We start from the raw sequence: 23,289 nt of genomic DNA on the forward strand, positions 1-23,289 counted from the left end.
TCTCTTATGATACAAAGTTGCTAATCTACTACATAAGCTGCCTGTAACTGTGCCTTGATTTATTTACTGATTATTTTTATAATACAAATGTGAGAATATCTATACAACTTTAAACAAGGCACAAGACCTAAAACCAAACCAAGGAAACAAAGACAAAACGACAACAACGAGCAAAATCCTCGGTGAACGGATTCTTGCTTTATTAGTAAAGTGGTGATGACTGATGAGAGGCTTTGGCTACTGTACATAGCTGAAACCGTTGACTGTGAATCCTCCATCAACGGATATGACCTGTCCGGTAATGTAGGAGGCTGCGGGAAGGCAAAGGAAAGCAACCAGCGACGCGACTTCCTCTGGTTCTCCAACCCGACCGAGTGGGGTCCGCGATACTACCGCATCCACGAATTCTTTCTTCTCAAGCAGCTGCATAACAACATACAAAAAAAATATACTCTAATTAATCTTCCATTATCTTCTGATATTTACATCACATCATCCAATGCTTCTTTTGGGCAAAATTTAACCGGGTTATAAATGCATTTTGATTTGCTATTAGTTTCAACATTTGTGGATCAGTTTGATTTTATATACTAATGTAACTAATCCATACTCTTCACTGTGAAACAATGCTCTATATGCATTATTTTAGGGTATACTAGAGTGTATGGAAAACGTTACCGATTCCACAAGTGAGGTCTTGATGTACCACGGTGCCACGCAATTGGTTCTGATGTTGTCGCTTGCCCACTCGCAAGCTAGATTTCTTGTAAGCTGATTAAGTGCTCCTAAGAAAAAACACCCTTATGTTACCTACTTTTACCCTATTATATTTTTGGTTTTCTGTGAATTAAAGAACATAAACTCACCTTTAGTTGCACCATAGATAGATCCACTGGAAAGATGCACCAGGCCAGCAACAGAGGAGATGAAGACAATGTTTCCGACCCCAGATGCTTTAAGAAGAGGATGAGCAATTTGAGATAAATGGAAAGCGGATTCTAAGTTGGTCGACATGATTTTTGCATAATCCTCGCTTGAGTATTCAACTGTTGGTTTCCTGATATTAGTTCCAACATTGTTTATCTGAATACAAAACGAAGTTGAGAAATTTTCAGAAGGGCAACTAATGGATTCAAAAAACCCCCCTAAACTTAAGCCGCTAATTTAAACCATGATATACATAACAGATGTTGCATAATAGATGGAGCTTACAAGATGAGATCAACAAGCATCACTCTATGGCACAACAACAACAACAACAACAACAACGTAAGCCTTACATTACATGTATTGAATTGACAGATAGCTGATCATTTCAAATGGTAAAACCAAACAAATATAGAAACTTGATAAAAGTGAGGCAGATTGGTTCGAATAATGTTCACAAGGATGCCAAGCTAATACCTTATATAAGTTCTAAGATTGGTGATGAGTAGAAACCTCATCAAAAAGGATATATAAAACATTATGCAGGAGAAGGGAACTTACAAGGATGTTGAGCTTCCCACTGAAGGCAGAGGAAACATCCTGAATCAACTTATCCCTCTGATCCTTAAGAGAAGCGTCACAAACGGAACCAGACACCACAAAACCATTCGATTTCCAATTATTCAAGCATGCGTTTAGCTCATCCTGGTTCCTTGAACATGTATGAACTTTCGCACCGAATCTCGCTAGTTCCTCCACTACTGCTCGCCTAAAGAGTTACCCCGGAAACAAAACACCAGAGATTACGAATTCAATAGACTCATGCAATCAAACTATGAATTCTTCATTAGTTGCTATTAGAAATCGGAGAAAGAGAGGAGAGACAAACCCGATTCCACGAGTACCGCCGGTTACCAGAGCGGTTTTTCCGGCGAGTGTCCACCTCTGGTTAGCCTCCATTGTCACGCACTCACTCTCCTCCTTGAAATCTCTCTCTCACTTGTGTGGTGTGAGCGTCAGTGAACTAAACCGACGGTTAAAATATTTCTACTGGGCCTCGACTCATGATGGGTCTTCTCACAGCCCATTATGTTCTCGAGTCTACCTTAAAAAAATTCCTAGTTTTGCGGCTATGACTTCTTCTGTTAAAACATTATTTTTTTATTTTTTCATATATTTTCCTGTTCTTCTCTCATAATTTTTAAAACAATTACAATGTATTAATTATAGGCAAATCATAAAGAATTGAAAAGAACAGATCGTTTGTATGTTGAACTTTTCTACATCACTTTTTAATTTTTTCGCCTTGCGTACTTTTCTTTTGATTTTATTTATCATTTCTATATTTCTTTACTAATATAAGTTATATTCGTTATCTCTGGATGGAAAATAAATACATAATGTGAAATCTCGTTAATCTCGTCCAATTGATTTTCCATGAGATGGTCGAGTAGCAAAGAAAGCATTTATATATTTATATGAAAACTATCATGGAAAGTGAAATAAAAAAAACTACATGAAACAAAACAATGAATAAGGTGAAACATTAATTAAAATTTAAAATTAATTAGATTTCAAAGTATATTTTTTTTTAAACTATTCACATTTAACTCTTTCAAATATTATTTATTGCTATTTTATTGCGTCTCCAAATTATATTTACAGAATTTAAATGGAGCCAAAGATAACCTTTCAACCTCATTTGTCACTTCCTCAAACTTTTAAACCACATTTGTCTTCACTTCCTCAGCTAACCTTTCAACCTCATTTATCTTCACTTCCTCAGCTGACCTTTTAACATCATTGGTCTTCACTTCTCAACTGACTTTTTAACCTCATTTATCTTCAATTCCTCAGCTAACCTTTCAACCTCATTTGTCTTCGCTTCCTTCCTCAAAGAAAATTATGATTAATGGAAATCACCAGTGTTATTTTACAGCTTTCCTTTTTACTTCTACTGCGTTATATATATATATATATATATATATATATATATCAAATTCAAATTACCAATATACTCAACTAATGGGTTTTACACAGATCCAGTTGAGATATTACTACTACTGGGCCTCAATTCACCATGAATCCATTCATATGCTCACAACCGATTAGCTCATTGAAAATACCTCCAAATTTAGACCAACAATTTCCATTTTGTTTGTTATATAACATGGCTTCATATCATCTACAGTATTTTCTTTTGAACTTTCAAATTTGAACATACGATTTTTCTTATATTTTGCTTATAGTTTTCTTATATTTTCCTGTTTTTTTTGTTGATTTGTTTTCTCTCATGATTTTAAAAACAATTACAATGTATTAACTATAGGCAAATCATAAATGAATTGAATTTTTTGCATCACCTTTTTAATTTTTCACCTTTCATACTTTTCTTTTGATTTTATTTATCATTTCTATATTTCTTTACTAATATGAGCTATATTCGTCACTTTGATGGACTATAAGTACATAATGTGAAATCTCGTTAATCTTGTCCAATTGATTTCCCATGGGATCGTCGAATAACGAAGAAAACATTTATATATATTTATATGAAAACTAGCATGAACAATAAAGTAAAACTACATGAAACAAAACCATGAACTAGGTGAAATATTAATTAAATCTTTAAATTAATTATATTTCAAAATATTATTAAAAACTATTCACAAATAACTATTTCAAGTATTATTTACTACTATTTTATCGTAGCTCCATTACAGACGGTGTGGTGGACATTCATAATTCATCTCATTTGTCTTCACTTCCTTGTCTTCACTTTCTCAGCTAACCTTTTAACCTCATTTATCTTCACTTCTTCAAACATTTCAATCTCATTTGTCTTCACTTGTTCAACTGACCTTTCAACCTCATTTGTCATTTCCTCAAACCTTTCAACTTTATTGGTCTTCACTTCCTCGGCTAACCTTTCAACCTCATTTGTCTTCGCTTCTTCAACTGACCTTCCTCAATGGAAATTATGATTAATGGAGTTACATCTTTCCTTTTTACTTCTACTACGTTATATATATATATATATATATATATATATCAAATTCAAATTACAAATATACTCAACTAATGGGCTTAACTCAGATCCGGTTGAGATATTACTACTACTCGGCCTCAACTCACCATGAATCCATTCATATGCTCAATGGATCATTATATCATCTACCTTGAAAATACTTCCAAATTCGGATCAACAATTTCCATTTTGTTTGTTATATAACATGGCTTGATATCATCTATAATATTTTCTTTTGAACTTTCAAATTTGAACATACGATTTTTGCTCTTTTGTTTTGTTTTTTTTTCTTATATTTTGCCTATAGTTTTCTTATATTTTCCTGTTCTTTTGTTGATATTTTTTCTCTCATGATTTTTAAAACACTTACAAGGTATTAATTATAGGCAAATCATAAATAAATTGAATTTCCGGTATCATCTTTTAATTTTTCACCTTTCATACTTTTCTTTTGATTTCATTTATCATTTCTATATTTCTGTACTAATATGAGCTATATTCGCTACTTTGATGGACTATAAGTGCATAATATGACATAATGTGAAATCACACGTGAAATCTCGTTAATCTTGTCCAATTGATTTCCCATGGGATCGTCGACTAACGAAGAAAACATTTATATATATTTATAAGAAAACTAGCATGGACAATGAAGTAAAACTACATAAAACAAAACAATAAACTAGGTGAAATATTAATCAAAATTTTTTAATTAATTATATTTCAAAATATTATTAAAAACTATTTACAAAAAACTATTTCAAATATTATTTATTACTTTTTTACTGCATCTCCAAATTATATTTACGGAATTTAAATGGGGTTACGGATGGTATGGTGGACATTCATAATTCATCACATTATAAGATTAGCCTTGACGGTGGAGCGTTTATTCACCTCGGCTGTTTATGTCTGGGTGAGATGTCTGATGTCTCTAGCACATACATATTTGTATAGTATTTGAATTACAAGAGATGCAAGATTTGCAGCACTGAAGCTTCAAATATTCATATTATTTTTTTCCTTGTTTGGTTTTTTTTTTTTTTTGATAATTTTTTTTGTTGTTGTTCCATTTCTGTAATTTGGGTACTGTTATTAAATAATAAAATCATCAAGATAGAGCTAGGTGGTGTTTATAATTTTTTATACCACGGTCTTTTTATACGGACCAAGCCATCAAATAATTGCAACGATATACAGGCGGCTCAATAAAACTGAAGTAGAACCAAAAAAAACTTTTGTTTAAAAAATTGTGGTTCTCCCATTTGACTTTGGATGCATATTGATGCACACGGTTTCTGAAAGTGTAATGCGAAGAAGCACAAAAACAGAACCAAAAAAGGAAATTACAGTACATTGAAACAAGAGGAAACAAAAGGTTACTAAATTAGTAAATTCTAATGGACAAATCATTTAAAAAAGAACTAACCAGAATAAATGAATGTTGATGAATACTGAGAAAGGGAAGCATGAGCATGTGCATGTGCATTCTGAGCTCTCCATTAAAACCTCTCTCTCTCTCTCTATATATTATCTTGTTTTTACACTAAAGAAGTCACCTATTTGCAACTCTATCTCCGAATCTTTCATTTTCCTATTGTATGCATTTTCGATATAAATAAGACCTCTTGACAATAGATATGTAATGATGGCGCAACTTCAAGTTGAGTTTCTTGAATGGGAAAGCAAGACAACAGAGAATATAGACTTTTCACTTTATATGTTTGTGTATATAGGTTTTGTATATCATCAAACACACGCCTAAATGACCTTGGGGTACTATGAAACACATATATATGTATAACTGGATTTCTTAGTGCATCAAAACCTAAAATTGTATTGTTTGGCTAGAATAAAAAAACGAAATCACCAATTTATCTTCAAAGTATGTAAAAAAAATAACTGAGAGGAAACTAAATATGAAACAAATAAAAATAAAGTAAAAGGATGAAATTGAGAATGAGAAGAAGAGCACATTGAATATTTAGAAGCAGAGTTTCCTAAAGAGGAAATGATGTTATAGCTGGTGGGTACAAGTTATGACATAAATTCCTTTTTTACATTCGCTTGTTACATTTTTTTGTTCAGTTAACTTCCCCTTCTTCTTTGCAGTTGCAGAGCAGAGTCTGTGGGTTTTTTAAATTAATTCTCTGTTTTTTTTTTTTTTTTTTTGTGGGTAGACTTTTAAGTTCAGTTTGGTTTCGATGCTTCGTAATATTTCATGAGGTTTCCTCTTTTAGACAACGTTGAAATTCGTTGCCTCTCCCTTTTAAAACCATATTTTTCTTTATAAACCATCGGTTTCATTCTTTCTTTCTCTTTTCTTTTTTTTTTCTTTCCAAAAAAAGAGAAAAAAGGTAATGTAAAATAAGTTCAACATACAAACGTTAGCGTATGATTATATAAGGAACTGTAAATTGTGAAAAGACCACTCTCACTTCCTTCTATTAGTTTTTACCCTTCTCCTCGTAGTCGGTACTAGTGCCACGTACAGTCAGAACAGAATATATGTGGCTGTGTTATAATAATATATGTTCATCTCTGTTGAGTTGGTGTGAACAAATAATAATCATCTGTTCCCGCATATGCTCATTACATTCCTATTTAATTCGACCATTAAGACTTTGATAGTCCATTTTCCTGTTTATCAAGAGAAATAATGGGGGAAAAATATTTATTACTGTTCAGTATACAGTTTTATTGATGTGTATAATTACAAAAACTAGTTAGAAAAGTAAATTTTCGAGGTTCCTACTATTTCCAAACATATAAAAACACAATGATCATACTGTTTTAATGTGCCAACCACTGATATAGCCATAGATGTAAAAATGTTTAATATAGATTTGGACATCTGTAGAAGCTTATAGTAGACAATAGACATTGATTACGTTTCCGCTATTTTACAAGTAAGATCCCAATTATAGGCTAAATACACTATGTCAGATCTTAAGAATACAGTTAGGTACGTACGTCAGACAGTTTATACTAGATTGTTTCTTATTTATTTTTATTTTTTCATTGTAAGACTATATGTGTATTGGCGCAGTTCACATGGGTTTACCAGGGACCAGGGTAATTTTCATCAACAGTTTTTTTTTTTTTGCCAACCAATGATTAATTTATTATTCAAGTTTTTTATCACCAACAAAAACTCAAATCAACTACAATCTTTTGAAGACGTTACATCATTTGTAAGAATTAAGAAAAAGGAAAAAAACTTAAAATATCAAAATAATCTTATATATTGAATTAGAGCAGAGACTACTACATTTTGACTTTTTCCATAAGATAAAAATATTACTATATCAAAGCCAACACTACAGAACCTACTCCCTTTTCACTCTTGATATTAGAGACAGTTTAACTTCTTCTTTTCGACGATCTCATTAACTATATATTATTACTCTTTTTATTATTTAGGCTAGTTAACCTTTGGCGGATCAGCTCCTAGCCTTAGCTCAAGATCTAACTCATCGTGATGACCGTTGGTCTTGGAAACTCCAATGATTAACCCTAACATCATTGGAAATCTTGAAATATCCGTCTTTGCCCTTTTCCATGACGACGATGATCCGTTGATTAGTTGCTTCTTGCGAGGATCAAACTCAGAACTCAGTAGACCGACCGATAATTCAGTCTTGACTCCATCATTGTCATGCTCAACTCTTTTCGTAGGATTTTCTAAAACATTGTTATTACAGACATCACTTATCTCTCTCTTAGTTCCAGTAGGCTTTCTTGATTCTTCTTGGACAAGAACCTTCGATCCCACGTCAAGAACTTGTTGTGGTTGTTGTTGATGACGATCATACCCAGGAGGCGTGGCTTGGTCAGTTGATGAAGGTGATAAAGATTGTTGATTGAGTCGAGCTCGGTCTCTTCGATGAACGTTCATGTGACCGCCTAGTGCTTGCGCCGACTTGAATTCTCTCCCGCAAAAGCTGCATGAGTAAGACCTCGGTGGCCACATGCAACCGCCTCCGCCTCCATACTCCTCAACCGCCGAAAACGCTCTCTCTTCCCCAAACGGCCAGAAGAAAGGAGCGTCCGAAGATGGCTTCGTCACCACCGGTCTAAGCTTCATTGACATCAAGCATTTGCCTCTCTCCATCACACACACACACGGACGCATATATATATGTAAGATTTGTATATATATTAGTGGAAGATAATTAAGAGAGTTTTGTTTTGTTGGAGAGAAGTATGTAGATTTACACGCACGTAGACATATATAAAGAGAGACGCATATAGATATATGTGTATGTGAGTATATGGTGAAAGCATTGAATGTGAGAAAGCTACGTCGAGAACCATGAGTAAATAGGGAGAGACTTTGATGGGGAAAGGTCTCTTTTACTTTAGTTACTCGTATGTCTTCGCTCTATATATCTAATATATTAAATAATAGATTAGTTGGCGAGCTTTGATTCGATAGTAGCTTAATTAATTAATGCCAATCGCAACTCAAGTTTTCCACGAGTCTACAAAATTAATAAGTTAGAGTCGATATTTTATGCTAACCCCCTAATAATATGACAAAAACTATGGTTTAGTTTGAAATATATATATTGGAGAACAGCATGTTATTAGTCAGTTTTATGGAGTCTAAAACATACACCATCTTCGGTATATGGCTATGCGGTGATGACTACAGTAGACCAACTAATTAATTTATTATTTATGTAAGACAATGGAGCCGTGGGATACTGACATAAATTATGCTATCTTTTTTTTTTTTTTTTTTTTTTTTTTTTTTTTTTTTTAATTATGCTATCTTGTGATTATCTACAATTATTATACAGATGATAAGTAGAGATCTTGGCCTGAAATTTAGATTTTTTTTTTATAAAGATGTTAATTGAAAGACTCATATGTCAAGAGATTCTACCTAGAATTGGTCTCCATATTACGGGTTTTCAGACAGTAAGAGAGAAACAAACAAAACGAGATTGGAGTACAAAATACCAAACTGAGGTGACTTAATTAAAACGCCAAAATATACGAAAACATACGATTATTATTTAAGAAAAAATGTGATAAAACGCCAAAACATGAATTTCGTTTTCGATTGCGTATTGTTTTGTGCAGTTTAATGATTTTGTTGAGTGTATTGTTTCAAAAATGTTTTGATGAGGAATCTTTACATACATACATATAGGGACTGAAGCGTATTTTGGGCTTAAGGTGGCTTATACTTAGATGAGCCAATTAATGGGCTCCTAAGAAAATATTAGACTTTGATATTGGAGCTAAATATATTTTACGTACACTAACTAAGATGATAATTCTACACGGTCTTTAAGGACTTTTATACAAATGAATTATTCGGGAGAATTATTAAAATATGTGTAGTGTGCGTTAATTTGTTAAGTAAAATGTAAAAAAAGAAAAAAAAAAATCCGCCAAGGAAAAAAAAGAGAGATAAATATCAAGAGATAATTATGTTAAAAAGCCAGTATATCTCATATAAAAAAAATATTACATTACATCAATTAGAACATAACCCAATGATAAACAAACATTTTTACATATAGAGAGACCCAACATAAAAATAAAAATAAAAACTAAATACATATTTTTTATAATTCAATTTTAATTGGGGAATTAAGATCTACTTAGTCTTAACCCTTAGCAATTACATATGATAAACAAGGCGAATGATAAAAAGACCGACAAAGAAACAATACAAAAACCAGATTTATCATAACAACAAAACCATGCATGCTTTCCATCTTTTATGGGTCGATCATTTCCAGTTCGTGTCTAATTATGTGGTGCGTAATAATAATCCATGTTCGGAAGCCATGTATGATTCACGAGCGTTTCGTCTGAGTTCGTGAAGAACCCATCAAGGCAGTTTCTTCCTTCTTCATTGTAGTTCAAAAGACTCTCGTCGACGAAACTGGTCGTATCCACTGTCATCTGGTTCACAAACTCCGGTACGTTGTTAAGTTGTGATCCGTTTTGATTAGAGTATGAGAAATTCGTCATCTGTGATCCAAGAAAATCAATTTCCTCTTGCAAAGTCACCACCTAATAAACCAAACCCACGAAGCAACGAACGTGATCAGACAGACTGTTCAAAGAAAAATCAAACCTTGACTTATATATACATATCAAACAGAATCTACTCGTAAGTCTTAAGTCTCAACAAGTATTACATATTATCGTAAAGAAAACAAAGAGACCTGTTGATGAAGAGCGAAGATGTGAGCAACGCAGCCATAAACAGGATCACGCATGCGTGAGAGAGCCTCGTAGGAGATGGTGATCGCAGCGACGCTTCTTTGATGTAGAGGCAATTGAAGCAGATGCTTCGAGACATTGCTTGCGCCGAAGACTTTGTGGACCGCTGCAAAATGGGACGATGCTTCTTCGTAGCTGAAGTAAGGCGAGAAGACGCAGTCGCGGTTGCACTTCCTCCTTAGGAACTTGCATGCTCCACAAGATGATCCGTGACCTGCCATTTTTTTTTCTTTTGCTTTTACTCTGTTTTGTTTTGTGGTTTTTACCTTTTGTAAGATTGAGACAAATCACGTTGGTTTTTATAAGCCCCACCACTAAAAGTTATTGAAAGAACGGCAAAAGAGTTTTTGAGATAAACATCAATCACTTTTGTTATCTTTAATATTTTTTCTGTACTTAGAATAAATCAATCATTCTCATGGCTAGATGAAAGGTACAGTTTCATAAAATTATAATTAAATCACAATTCTTTCACATAATAGTTGTGAATCGCTAATACATATGGTTTTTAGTACGTACATATATTGTATATGGAAGTTACAGACAGATTCCCGTGGTATATGGGTATTCATAATTTAAAATTTGAATATAACTTTACATTTAAATGATATCGTCAAAACTACTATAGGTAATTACTTTGATCAGTATTTTTCTGTCATTTTCAACTAACAATTTAATGCTTGTCATTTTCTTAAATAAAAGCTTCTTGATTGTCATACTCCGAAATAATTATTCTTTTTTGTTGTAGATTAATATCATATGTAGTATTTAACTATACATTTTTCATTTCCACCACAAAAAAAAAAAGAACCTAGACATTTTCATGATACTGTTTGGAAATTCCTTAAAGTGAGTAAATTCTGTAAGTTTACTTTTCATGTGTTTCTAAATATATGGATCCTCGTTTATACTCAATGCATAGTTTCTATTAATGATTCAGGCCAGTGACACGGCCGCAGTATAATTTGGATGTTCTTACATATATAATGTAGGTACCGTACCTGGAATACTTGAACCGGATACGGATTGCATACATATGTACGTCTAACTTTCAGAGTGGCTACGCTTTGGTTAACTTATTTTCTTGGAGTCTGCGTCGTGGCCTACATTTTCATGCTTGTTTTGGGCAAGCACTAGTGTTATTTAATGGCCTAAAGCGCCTTTTAAATTTTCCTCAAAAGTCATTATAATAATTATGTCTTGGCTAAATTCGTCATTTTTTCTCCATATTCCTCAACTGTTAACTAGTCTTTAGCCTTTACGGAAATTATAAAGTATTGGTTGGGATGCAAAAGCAGCCATTTTGCATGATGATGATACAAACAAAAGGTACAGTATCTTAGAAAAGGTCAATCTCCCATTAATTTGTTGTACATTGAACTTGTTGAAGCCAATTTAGGTTTGTCTTACGCTAATTAAACCGGGCGAGAGGTACTACCATCAAATCAAAAAAAAAAAAAAAAAAAAAAAAGACTAGTTGAAACTCCTATGTTATAAAATCTATAATAATTCGCAATACTCGGAACATGTATAGAGTTTCTGATGTGATCCGCTCGAAGTAAGATTTCAAGAAGTTGTTGCTCCTTTCTCCTTTTCATTATAATGTTCAATCAATGAGCTTATTGCCTATATGGCTATATATTTTTAATTTGTCTTGGAATCAAACTCTATTTGAAATCAAAGTTTAACAAGCTCGCATCTAGATGCCATGTCAGTAATGAAGCAGTTAAGTTAAAAATATATATTTGAATTACTTATTTCGAAAATCACTGTTCGGACTAGATATAGAGGCCATGAATCATCCCCCTACATATAGGTTGTCCACTTGTCTTGATAGATCAATTATATTATATATTAACCTACCCGCAGGATTCATTTGATATTTTTTTGTTTCATAATCGATATGTAATTGTTGTGGTTATTATAATTATAAATGGCCTTTTCTTTGTTTGCCACTTATTGTATTGGATGCGCAATATAAGAAAATGAAACACCAAAAAGATGGCGACTATGACCCAAGTGCCAATAATATTAAACCTAGCTAGCTACTGTTCTAATTAAGTGCTCCCAAACCTTAATTAGTTTTTTTTTTCTTCGTAACTTTAAAGCGTTGTTAAAAACCACATTCTATTATTGATTTTCAAAAACGGAATATATGTTTCTAAAAAATCAGTTGTGGGAAACAGTACATTGCGACATATATTTGGATTTTGGACACATCCTTGTAGTTAAAAGAGACAGAAAAGCTAAGAGTTGATGCATTGTGGATTGGGAATCCCAATTTGGGATGAATGAGGCGTCAACGTGTTTCGAAGTAGCTACAACGTTTGTCTTTGATCACGCCTGCAATCATATAACCAATGACATAATTTTAATACGAATTATAACTTTAACCTTTTACTCTGCAATTATATATGATGGTATATGTGAACCCTACGAGCCCTGTCTTCCTGTCGGTGTCATTAGCCTCGCTCGTAAATTCTCCTTTTGTTAATCTTTAGGTTATGGTGGGTCTTAAGCGTATTGCCCAACCAGTGTCCTCCACGTGTTGTCTTATGGACTCAATCATGAAAACATTTTATATTTGTATCTTCTAGAACTTCGTTAGTAGCTATAATTCACTACCTAAAAAAAAAAAAACAGCTCCATAAGTCACAAACAAAAACTACAAATATTCTTTTTGTGACGGGTTACGGATGGTTGAAATATTATTTGGTGTAGTCGACCCATTTTTTACAAGGCGATTATTTCAATGCTTTTTGACATTTCAAATATATGGGATTATATATGGGCTATGGGTTAGTTGACCGATCTAACTGGTCAAGTCGTCGATTATTAGAAGAATAAATTGTGTATGTGTCTGAATGTCTTTATGAAGCATATGTATCGTTTGACTATAATTAATTGTATAAGCGCGCATATTTGTTCTTATATGTTTCTCAGTTCTCATGCAAGTTGTTAATTTCCAACCTAATTTCAGCTAACATAGTTACACATGAATAAGATATTAAGATAGATAACAATTATATTCTACAAAAAAAAAAAAAAGATAGAGATCAATATTGAAAGATAAATAAAACTCGTACCAAGTCAATGTCAAAGGACTAATGAAATATGGGAACTTTTATAACTAAGGAAATAAGGTTCATATTGGGAAAACATTATTCATTTTATTTTTAAATATTTGATAAACCAAATTGAACAACGCAAGTAAAACATAATAATTTGCTGGGACGTGAAATCGGTCAAAACTGTTAAAATAGGACCGATCGATCATTCAAATAAATCACTGTATGATTGATGTGACGGAGATGTTAAACCTGTCGATCATATATTTAAACTTCCGTATCAATGATATGGCAACAAAAAAAAAAAAAAAAAATCTGTTTACACAATCTCCACACACGTACACGTCACACGTACACGTCACACGTGTAGACACATATGAACATACATTCTAAATGTAACTGCGCGCGCATAGATACATAATAAGGTCAGCTACTTATTGTATATGATGTATTTAGGTGTACACGTGACCTAATTTTGGTGATTCTGAAAAACAAGTTGGTGAAAGTTTAGCCATCAAAATGTTTCGATTCGTTGATTGTAAATCTTACGTTACGTGTAGCCTTCCATTTTTTTATAAAGGTATTTCTAAAAAGAAGAAGTCAATTAAAAGGGAAACAGTTAACACGTACATGAAGTTTCAGTATCTATCTTATGTGTTCATATCCTACGTCTAGAAATAGTGAAATATATTTGACTAAAGCTAATTATGAAATTGACAAACAAATTAATGCGTTCATATATAACAAAAAAAAGAAGAAGGGAAAAAGTTGTTGCGAAACTGATAAACTGCCATGTTATATTGCATTAGAGACAAATAACTCCAACCAACACCTTATATAAACGAACTTTATAATCCACTATCTTTCATATTCAAACAAATCAAAAACTCAAGAAACCACACCCCCCAAAAAAAGCAAAGAAACAAATTAAGTTGTGATGGAGTCATCGACGACAACATCGCATTCGGTTGTGTCGGAGCTAGAAGGAACACTACTGAAAAACCCAAAACCCTTCGCTTACTTCATGCTCGTGGCTTTCGAAGCTTCAGGTTTAATCCGTTTCGCGATCCTACTGCTTCTCTGGCCCATCATAGCACTCCTCGACGTTTTGGGTTACAAAAACGGTAGCCTCAAGTTAATAATTTTTGTCGCAACGGCCGGTTTGCACAAATCAGAGATTGAATCAGTTGCTCGAGCCGTTCTTCCCAAATTTTATATGGATGATGTCAGCATGGACGCTTGGAGAGCTTTTGGTTCCTGCGAGAGGAGAATCGTTGTGACAAGAATGCCAAGAGTTATGGTAGAGAGATTCGCTAAGGACCATCTTAGAGCCGATGAGGTCATTGGTACAGAGATTATCGTGAACCGTTTCGGCTATGCCACCGGTTTGATTCAGGAGACCGATGTGGATCGATCTGTTTCCAACAGTGTTGCTAACTTGTTTGCTGTTGGAAGACCTCAACTAGGTCTCGGACGACCGGTTATCTCAACTTCTCCAACTTTCCTATCGCTATGTGAGGTGAGTATATACAAGAAACACGTTAATATTTTTGTTTTAAAGAATTTAAGAAAAAGTTGACGATCATTCTTATAATTTGAATATGATAGGAGATAGTTCATGCACCGGTTCCATCAAACTACAATGGTCATAACCAGCGGCTACATGTGCAACCACTACCGGTTATCTTCCACGATGGACGTCTGGTGAAGCTACCGACACCAGCCACCGCACTTGTTATCCTTCTTTGGATCCCCTTTGGAATAATACTAGCTGTGATTCGAATCTTCGTTGGGTTCTTGCTCCCTTTATGGGCCATACCGTACGTCTCACGTATATTCAACATTCGATTTATCGTTAAAGGAAAGCCTCCGGCACCAGCAACCACCGGAAACCCAGGCGTACTATTTGTATGCACTCATAGAACCCTAATGGACCCGGTCGTATTATCTTATGTGCTTGGACGTAGCATTCCTGCCGTAACCTATTCAATTTCTCGGCTATCCGAGATCCTATCTCCGATCCCAACCTTTCGTTTAACTCGAATTCGAGATGTAGACGCGGAGATGATCAAGAAAGAGTTGTCTAATGGGGACTTAGTGGTTTATCCTGAGGGAACCACTTGTCGTGAGCCGTTTTTGCTGAGATTTAGTGCACTTTTCGCAGAGTTAACGGACGATATCGTGCCCGTGGCAATGAACTACAGAGTTGGATTCTTTCATGCGACTACTGCTAGAGGCTGGAAGGGTTTGGATCCGATCTTCTTTTTCATGAACCCGAGACCGGTATATGAGGTGACGTTCTTGAATCAGCTCGAAGTTGAGGCAACGTGTTCGTCAGGGAAGAGCCCTTATGACGTTGCCAATTATGTACAGAGGATCTTGGCCGCTACGTTAGGGTTTGAGTGCACTAACTTCACAAGGAAGGATAAGTACAGGGTTCTCGCAGGAAACGACGGAACCGTGTCGTATTTGTCATTTCTCGACCAAGTCAAGAAGGTCGTCACCACCATCAAGCCTTTTTTCCATTAATTTTCAGATTTTTTTTTTTTTTTTTTTTTTTTTTTTTTTTTTTTTTTTAATTTAGTAGATTTTCTAAATTATGTGATCACTGATTACAAACATGTTTTTTGAGTTTTCATTCTTTAGATTTATTTTGTTGAAAGTGGATATGACTACGGGTTTGTGTAATTTTCGTCGTTGATCTATTGTCGAATATAATCGCAGCTACATATATATATATATATATATATAATCTTTTTATGAAAAGTTAAAATTAAAATAAATGACAAACGTTTTTACATGTCGCCCAAGAGATATAACCCAATCAAATAATTGAACCAATATCGAATATATAGTCGGACCCCTTGACCAATGTGGATTTGGACAATATATCAACTTTATGTATGTAAACGGTAATGACTGTCGATCACACAGGTCTAAATTTCAGGTTGTCAATAATGTGGATATATGCGTTTTAAAAACATTAAGTTTTCTAACTACTTGTAATTTAAATTGGTTGTGTAGACATCACATCTCTAAAAAATGTATAGAACTGTTTTTTAATCATTATAGTTAAACTGGTGAGAAAACAATGGTTGCCCCATGCGCAGACGATTTGTATAGTTTGGTGGGGGTAGATTAGAAATTGATTAAGGAAACTTGAGCTGCAAATACGATATTATAATTTTATGATCAAAATAATTAATAAATGTTTAATTGCTTTATATGGTTTGGATTACGACGACAAACTCTTTGACCGCAAGACTTTTAGCTGCCGCCTTCCCGTTAGAGTATCATAATGGGCTTTCTTCTTGGGCTTCTATTAGGTTCATACTATAACTATTGTGGCTGCTTTTGTTTTGATTAAGTTAAAATGCAAAGCTTGACCGACCAGTAGATAGATTCCGTCTTAATGATAAGTTATTAACAGGCAGAAGACAAAAGTTAATAATCTAAATCTAGCAAAAGACCAGTTTGCTGAGTCTGTTTATGAATGTCTTACAGCAGTGGCATGCATCATCTAAATGTGAAGCTATCGTAAGCTGCCCAGTGTCGTCCTTTTATTACGGGAATACATACATTTCATACATACGTATAAAGTAAAAACATACGACAGAACATGAAAATAAGATAAGAGGTGAACATGAAAAGGTGACCAAAGTTGAGTACCACGTCTTTCTCTATTCCTTTCTTACAAGTTTATACAAACCCTTTCAAATCAATATATTATTCAATGTCATTTTTTTTTTCTTTTACTATTTAAAGGTACTTCAGTTAAACCAAAAACATTGTTTGTAGTCTGGTTTGATTTAGATAAGTTTAATGTACTGACACTTACCATGCTAATTACAATGCTAATAAGGCCTAATAACAAAAATTATAACAATAAATATTCACATATGATATAGTTTTCATTTTTATCGTTATGAAATTAAAAAAAAAAAACGTTTTCAGATTTAAGGTAAAAAAAAAAAAAAAAAAAAGTAGAAAAGAGAGTAAAGGGGGAATGAAACGAGAGAGAGAGAGAGAGAGCTTCGTTGCTTCTTCATCCTTCCATTTTCTTCCTTTCCAACTCGATATGTTCTTCACCAGCTCAAGCTAAGCTTTGTGGATCTCTCTATCAAAAAAAAAACCTTTGCTGGTAAAATTTATTCTCTTCTCTTCTCTCTTCTTCGCGTATAGAATCGCCTTCAGCTTCTTCACTCCGCGTAATCTATTTTTTTTTTTCTATTAGATTATCCTTCTTCCGTTTCTATCTCTAATTTGCTCTTCATGGATCTATGATTAGTCCTTTTAAGATCTTTAGCTAGTTTTTAATTTATAAATCAGGTGTTTGTGTGTGTTTTCGGATTCCGTAATCTGCGAGTATTCTCTTTCACCTGATCTCTCTAGCTGCGATTTCGATTAAGCATCATCGCCTTTGGTCTTCTTCGCTATAGACTAATAATCCTTTTGTATTCTGTTTTGTCTTCAGGTAAATCCAGCTTTAGCTCTATAGCGTCTGACAGTTTTGGATTTGGTTTTTCTATTTTCTTTATTTGAGGTTTGTTTCCTTTTTCGACTCTTTTAGTTCTTTTATGATTATGAGTTTTTCGATTTTAAGCTGATTTTAATTGTTTTGGTTAAACAATGTTTTTAGGTGGGAGTTTGAATGACTAAATTATTGCTGTGAAGTGGTTTTTAATTTAGTAACGAAGATGAGTAACACAAGCACTGACAGTGACCATAATGAGTCACCAGCTACTGATGATAATAATGGAAGTGACTGCAGAAGTAGATGGGAAAGAAGTGGTTTGAAGAAAGGCCCATGGAGTTCAGCTGAAGATGATATTCTTATTGACTATGTCAATAAGCATGGTGAAGGTAACTGGAATGCTGTCCAGAAACACACTGGTTTGTTCCGTTGTGGTAAAAGCTGCCGCTTGAGGTGGGCTAATCATCTCAGGCCTAACTTGAAGAAAGGAGCCTTTAGCCAAGATGAAGAACAGCTCATTGTTGAATTGCATGCTAAGATGGGAAATAGATGGGCGCGTATGGCTGCTCATGTTAGTTTGTTTTTCTTCTTTTCTTATGGATATGGTTCGTTTTTAATGTGTGCGGAGAGACTAAGTTCATAGCGTTTTTTTTTTGTTTCCTCACAGTTGCCTGGCCGAACGGATAATGAGATAAAGAATTATTGGAACACTCGCATCAAGAGGCGACAGCGAGCTGGTTTACCACTTTATCCTCCTGAAATGCACCTTGAGGTACTTGATTGGAGTCAAGAGTATGCCAAGAATAGATTTATGGGAGAAGATAGAAGACATTCAGATTTCTTGCAGCTTGGGAGTTGTGAGTCTGATGTCTTCTTTGACAATCTTGGTTTTGTTACTACAGACATGGTACCTGGTGCTTCTGACCTATCAGATATGACTGCTTACAAAAATATGGCTAATGCTGCAAGTTCACCTCGATATGATAACTTCATGGCACCAATGATGCCCTGCTCGAGGCGGTTTTGGGAATCTGAATTGTTGTATCCTGGGTGTAGCAGTACCATAAAGCAAGAATTCCCATCGCCTGAACAATTCGTGAACACATCATCTCCTCAAAAGATTTCCAAAACTTGCAGTTTCTCAGTTCCTTGTGATGTTTATCATCCTCTTCTCTATGGAAACCAACAACATTCACCTGTTGTGATTCCAGATAGCCATACCCCTACGGGTGGCATTGTTCCTTCTTCCAAGCCCTCCTCATATGGGGCAGTGAAGCTGGAGCTCCCTTCATTCCAATATTCAGAAACAACATTTGACCAGTGGAAGAAATCGTCATCTCCACCACACTCTGATCTCCTTGATCCCTTTGATTCTTACATTCACTCTCCACCACCACCAACGGGGAGACAAGAGTCAGATTGTTTTTCAAATTGTGACACTGGTCTGCTCGATATGTTGCTTCTGGAAGCCAAGATCAGAAATAGTACTACAAAGAACAATTTGTACAAGAGCTGTGCTTCAACTATTCCATCAGCTGATCTTGGCGAGGTTACTGTCTCCCAAACTAAATCCGAGGAGTTTGACAATTCCCTTAAGAGTTTTGTCCATTCCGAAATTTCAACACAACAGAATGCAGATGGAATTCCACCAAGTCAGTCACTATTCTCCTTCCCCTCACTTGAAGTAGTTTGTTGATTAGATTTCATCTTCTCGCTGAGAGTTCTATTTGGTATCTGGACTTAAAATTTCTTATAGCTGAGATATTGAGCCTGGATAGAGAACTCACCCAAACTTGTAAAATTATGCAGGGCAGAGAGAAAAAAAGCGGAAATCTCTCTTGGATATAACACGGCCTGACGTTTTGCTTGCATCGAGCTGGCTTGACCATGGTTTAGGGATTGCAAAAGAGTCAGGTAGCATGAGCGACGCACTCACGGTTCTCCTCGGCGACGACATAGGAAATGAGTATATGCATACGAGTGTTGGGGCATCCTCAGGAGTTGGGTCTTGTTCTTGGAGCAACATGCCTCCTGTCTGTCAAATGACGGAGCTACCCTAACGAGCCGGGGAAATCCGGTTGTGGATTGGATTAGAGAGCCGCTCAAAATCTGTCAATTCTGGTGGACTAGCAACTGCCAGTGCAAGAATAATATCTTTTTCTTGGAGCACTTTGATCAAAGCCGACACTTTGTTGGCTTCTGTACCAATAACCATATCACGATTCATCAGGAGGATGAAGTGGTTGATTTTGTAGAACTGGCAGAGGACTATCATATACATACAGTTTGATTTGATTAAAATGTTAAAACCGAATACTTTCGTTTAATGTCTCTCTTTGGATTACTTTGGTTTGGTTTGTGAACAACTCTCTCAAGTCAATTCCTTTGGGAGGAACAGAAAAAGGAAAACAAGATTGATACCGTACAATGTGACAGAATTAGATCAAGACACGGGCGTAAATAAAATTAGAACGAAATAGATAAATAATGATAGATTCAGTTGTCAAAAACTCTTATGTAGAATAGTAGTAGCATGATGATGATGATGTATATGAAATATGAATTGTAACAAAAATTGAGTCTACGCTCCTCTCCGTCAAAACAAAATCTCAGAGCGTACGGCTCGAGGGGCTCAGATAAGTTAGGCTGTGGGTTTCTTGGTTCTGATGATGTCCTTAAGCTCCGCAAACTTCTTCTTGCATTGGTTCATCGTTTTCCCTGGAACAGCTGTTGCTACTCTCTCCCATCTTTGGTTTGTCTCCTTTGGGAACGTCTTCAAAGCCTGAACCAGAGCTCTTTCTTGCACATCAGACCAACCTTCTGGGTCTGCTGGTTTAGAATTGTTCTTCTCTTCACCCTTACTGTTCTGTTCTGTGGTCTCTGTTTTGGTTGAGTTGTCTTCTTCATGAGGTTTGGTCGCTATAATAGGTTCTCCAAGTTCCTCTCGTGTAGAGAGAGGAGAGGCAATTGAAGCAGCGGGTTTCCTATTCTCCAAAAAAGAATCGAATGCTTTAGCCGAATCAGGTTTCTGGAGAAGTACAGTTTTAGTTGCCTTGAGAATTTCCTCCACAGATCTTCCTGTACCAATGTACTCTGATATGACTTCCCATCTCTGAGATGTTCCTTTAGGGAACTTAGTTGTTCCTTTCCTCAGCATGTCAATCTCTTCCTTGCTCCATGGTTTCTCTTTCTTCTGATGAGTAGCCGTATCTACTTTGGCTTCTACATGACCATTGGTTTCTACTTTGGCTTCTATATGACCATTCTGCTTAACAGCTACTACAACTTCTTCTTCTTTACTCTCGGCTTCATCATCATCACTGCAGTCCCCATTCTTGATCACCTTTGCCAGAGCCAGTCCTTCCTTGTTTTCCATCTTGTCACACAGCTTTCGCAACTGCTCGGTGTTAAGTGACATGCATAGATCTTCTACATGTTCAACGGAGATACCAAGCAGATGCTCGGACAGAACAGGTGCTGAGAGAGTTCTGAGCCGACTTCGTTCTTTGCGCAGAAGCTTCTTCTCTTTTTCCTTGGTTCTCTTGTGCAGCTGAGCAGCCTCTGCTGCACGTTTTGCTTCTTCTTCTTTTCGCCTTCTCTCTTCTTCAATAGAAGCAGCAGCCTCTTCTTCCAGCTTCCTCTTGGCCATAATTTTTGCTTCCTTCTTCTCAAGCTTCATTGCCTTCTCTTCCTCCTTTCTCTTCAATATTCTTATGTCTTTTTTATATGCATTGTCAACAAGAACCCTAATCCGAGCATGTTCCTCCTTTCTAGCCTTCTGAGATTTTTTGGTATTCTCTCTCTCCATCCACCTCTTCTCCTCACGGGATTCTGCTTGCTCAATATCATGCTCCTCTTCTTCAGGAAACTCTCTCCAGCTCTTAAAAGAGTACCACCAACTGTAGAAGCTATCAACCTCTTTAAGTGGTGTATTTTCATCTCCCAAATCTGGTACACGCGGATTAGTCGACCACCTTGCATTTCTCTTAAAAGCTGGACCAAAAACCTTGAAAAAGTCTTTCGGAGCACAATCAGATGGGACTTCGTCATCAAACTCATCCGTAGAGTCAAATATTCTTCTTTTTGTTGAGTCCATCAAAATCTCATATGCTTCCTGTATCAACTTGAAGTGAGATTCAATCTCATCCTTTTTGGCTTGTTTTGCTTCTTCCGTATCCTCAGCAAGAAGTAGAGTAGCAAGTTTATCAGGGTGATGCTTCAGCGCAGCTTCGCGATAGCTTTTTCTAATCTGATCCTCCGTTGCAAGATATCTTAGATTTCCCAAACCCAACAAAGCATAGTGATCATGTTGTTGCTTCCCCGATTTCTTCTTTCCTTTGTTGTTGTGCGAGTCATAGGAAGGAATATATTCACTATCCTTCTCCTTTGGGACTTTCTTATCCGTATCTTCATTCTTGCCAGTGGCTTCCTTAGCACAACCACGCAATTTGAGAGCAGCAGAATGGAAGGCATGACCAGCAGGTTCACGGTTTACAGCCTTCACAGGATGACAATTGGAAGAAACATAGAGAGCTTTTCCATCCGCAAGCTCACTGGAGTATGTAAGTAGCTTAATAGCAGAGTTAATTCCCCAACTCTGCATGATGAAATATGCGTCAAAGCTTCAAATCCACCAATGTTTGTTCCTGTCACAAAGAATCAAATTAATGCCACAAAACTCCTTAGTCAGTAGTATACACAAGTACAGTTTATTCAGAAGCAGACATATATACAAAAGATACAAACTTATATATGAAGATAGAAACTTTTACTATTTAAGATCCACTTAGAAGTAGTTTCAAGGTCCAATTTAAAACACTTTTACAATCCCAGGTATAACACCAAGCAAAACAGAGTCAAGCAATAACACCAAGAGAACAGTTTTGTAAATCCAATTAATCCGCAAGATCTCAGGTTATTCACAAAGTTTATAAAATAAAAACCACAAGCAGTAAATACGTATTTACAACATCCTCTGAAACTTGCTCAACGGAGGTTGAAACAGAAGCGAGTCAACAAACAATCAATAATAACTCATGAGATAGCTCCTAAACCCTAGTTTTAGTATTCCTACTTAACACAAACAATAAACATCAAAAAAGCCCTCAGATTTCGTCTTTTTAGGGTTTACCTCTTAAAACACAAATAAAAACAAAGCGAGATATTCTTAAAGCGATCTCAAAAACTCGAATCGAACCCTACTCAAAAGAGAGAAAAAACAACAAGCAGGTTTCTTACCAGATACTGAGCTAGCCGTCGCTTAGATTTAGTCTGCCGTGAGTTTCTCCTCCGAAGTTCTCGTAAGTCGTAAAGAAACGACGAAAACGAGAGTTCAATAAGTTCAGGAGGAAACGGCGGCGGCAGCTCAATGAAGAAGAGGAAGAGAAGGGGAAAGAAAGACTCGCAAGAAGTTTTAGCTTTAAAACTGGGGGAAGTTTACTAAACCTGTTTTGACACACGCTTTTTGATTTTATACTTCTCCATACAAAGCCAACCCTTATTTCCTTTTAAGCCTGATTTTTATTGGGCCTAGGCCCAGTTTC

General features: G+C 35.5%; 5 protein-coding genes and 1 pseudogene across 7 annotated transcripts; 2 read left to right on the forward strand and 4 right to left on the reverse strand.

The window, feature by feature from the left end:
- Positions 1-38: 38 nt before the first annotated feature.
- LOC104734608 (tropinone reductase homolog At5g06060) lies at positions 39-2,047 on the reverse strand. Its single transcript, XM_010454213.3, has 5 exons — positions 1,817-2,047; positions 1,489-1,696; positions 867-1,083; positions 679-785; positions 39-423 (listed from the first exon to the last, which is right to left on the reverse strand). Exons 1-5 carry the CDS (start codon positions 1,885-1,887, stop codon positions 238-240), a joined length of 789 nt encoding a protein of 262 aa, XP_010452515.2. The 5' UTR covers positions 1,888-2,047; the 3' UTR covers positions 39-237.
- A 5,126-nt stretch (positions 2,048-7,173) lies between these two features.
- Positions 7,174-8,157, reverse strand: LOC104734610 (putative transcriptional regulator RABBIT EARS pseudogene; annotated as a pseudogene). Its single transcript, XR_015578180.1, has one exon. The product of XR_015578180.1 is annotated as a putative transcriptional regulator RABBIT EARS pseudogene (transcript).
- A 1,285-nt stretch (positions 8,158-9,442) lies between these two features.
- On the reverse strand, positions 9,443-10,467 carry LOC104734611 (LOB domain-containing protein 33-like). The gene is made up of 2 exons (XM_010454219.3): positions 10,147-10,467; positions 9,443-9,991 (listed from the first exon to the last, which is right to left on the reverse strand). Exons 1-2 carry the CDS (start codon positions 10,423-10,425, stop codon positions 9,722-9,724), a joined length of 549 nt encoding a protein of 182 aa, XP_010452521.2. The 5' UTR covers positions 10,426-10,467; the 3' UTR covers positions 9,443-9,721.
- Positions 10,468-14,139: 3,672 nt separating this feature from the next.
- On the forward strand, positions 14,140-16,013 carry LOC104734612 (glycerol-3-phosphate acyltransferase 7). The gene is made up of 2 exons (XM_010454220.2): positions 14,140-14,791; positions 14,881-16,013. The coding sequence occupies exons 1-2, from the start codon at positions 14,210-14,212 to the stop codon at positions 15,799-15,801; spliced, it is 1,503 nt and encodes a 500-aa protein (XP_010452522.1). The 5' UTR covers positions 14,140-14,209; the 3' UTR covers positions 15,802-16,013.
- A 1,178-nt stretch (positions 16,014-17,191) lies between these two features.
- LOC104734613 (transcription factor MYB33-like) lies at positions 17,192-20,090 on the forward strand. 2 transcript variants are annotated; one of them, XM_010454221.3, is made up of 5 exons: positions 17,192-17,413; positions 17,747-17,815; positions 17,912-18,317; positions 18,414-19,398; positions 19,556-20,090. In XM_010454221.3, exons 3-5 carry the CDS (start codon positions 17,970-17,972, stop codon positions 19,804-19,806), a joined length of 1,584 nt encoding a protein of 527 aa, XP_010452523.1. In that variant the 5' UTR covers positions 17,192-17,413; positions 17,747-17,815; positions 17,912-17,969; the 3' UTR covers positions 19,807-20,090. The 2 variants fall into 2 exon arrangements, with proteins under 2 accessions (XP_010452523.1, XP_010452524.1); XM_010454222.3 differs by having other exon boundaries at positions 17,288-17,480.
- A 115-nt stretch (positions 20,091-20,205) lies between these two features.
- Positions 20,206-23,229, reverse strand: LOC104734614 (uncharacterized). The gene is made up of 2 exons (XM_087481651.1): positions 22,985-23,229; positions 20,206-22,392 (listed from the first exon to the last, which is right to left on the reverse strand). The coding sequence occupies exon 2, from the start codon at positions 22,347-22,349 to the stop codon at positions 20,388-20,390; it is 1,962 nt and encodes a 653-aa protein (XP_087337777.1). The 5' UTR covers positions 22,350-22,392; positions 22,985-23,229; the 3' UTR covers positions 20,206-20,387.
- Between the last annotated feature and the right edge of the window lie 60 nt (positions 23,230-23,289).

Source organism: Camelina sativa, chromosome 13 (genome assembly GCF_030686135.1).
Source record: "Camelina sativa cultivar CO46 ecotype springtype chromosome 13, ASM3068613v1".
NCBI classification, from domain to species: Eukaryota; Viridiplantae; Streptophyta; class Magnoliopsida; order Brassicales; family Brassicaceae; genus Camelina; species Camelina sativa.

Bases quoted from the DNA above. Each gene is read 5' to 3' on its own strand.
- LOC104734608 (XM_010454213.3), bottom strand. From the start codon at position 1,887: ATGGAGGCTAACCAGAGGTGGACACTCGCCGGAAAAACCGCTCTGGTA. The intron at 1,697-1,816 runs GTTTGTCTCTCC...GTAACTCTTTAG, and splicing joins GGCGGTACTCGTGGAATCGG to GCGAGCAGTAGTGGAGGAAC. The intron at 424-678 runs GTAACGTTTTCC...GTTGTTATGCAG, and splicing joins AGACCTCACTTGTGGAATCG to CTGCTTGAGAAGAAAGAATT.
- LOC104734613 (XM_010454221.3), top strand. From the start codon at position 17,970: ATGAGTAACACAAGCACTGACAGTGACCATAATGAGTCACCAGCTACT. The intron at 18,318-18,413 runs GTTAGTTTGTTT...GTTTCCTCACAG, and splicing joins GGGCGCGTATGGCTGCTCAT to TTGCCTGGCCGAACGGATAA. The intron at 19,399-19,555 runs GTCAGTCACTAT...AAAATTATGCAG, and splicing joins TGCAGATGGAATTCCACCAA to GGCAGAGAGAAAAAAAGCGG.
- LOC104734611 (XM_010454219.3), bottom strand. From the start codon at position 10,425: ATGGCAGGTCACGGATCATCTTGTGGAGCATGCAAGTTCCTAAGGAGG. The intron at 9,992-10,146 runs GTCTCTTTGTTT...TTGGTTTATTAG, and splicing joins TCTTCGCTCTTCATCAACAG to GTGGTGACTTTGCAAGAGGA.
- LOC104734612 (XM_010454220.2), top strand. From the start codon at position 14,210: ATGGAGTCATCGACGACAACATCGCATTCGGTTGTGTCGGAGCTAGAA. The intron at 14,792-14,880 runs GTGAGTATATAC...TGAATATGATAG, and splicing joins CTTTCCTATCGCTATGTGAG to GAGATAGTTCATGCACCGGT.
- LOC104734614 (XM_087481651.1), bottom strand. From the start codon at position 22,349: ATGCAGAGTTGGGGAATTAACTCTGCTATTAAGCTACTTACATACTCC.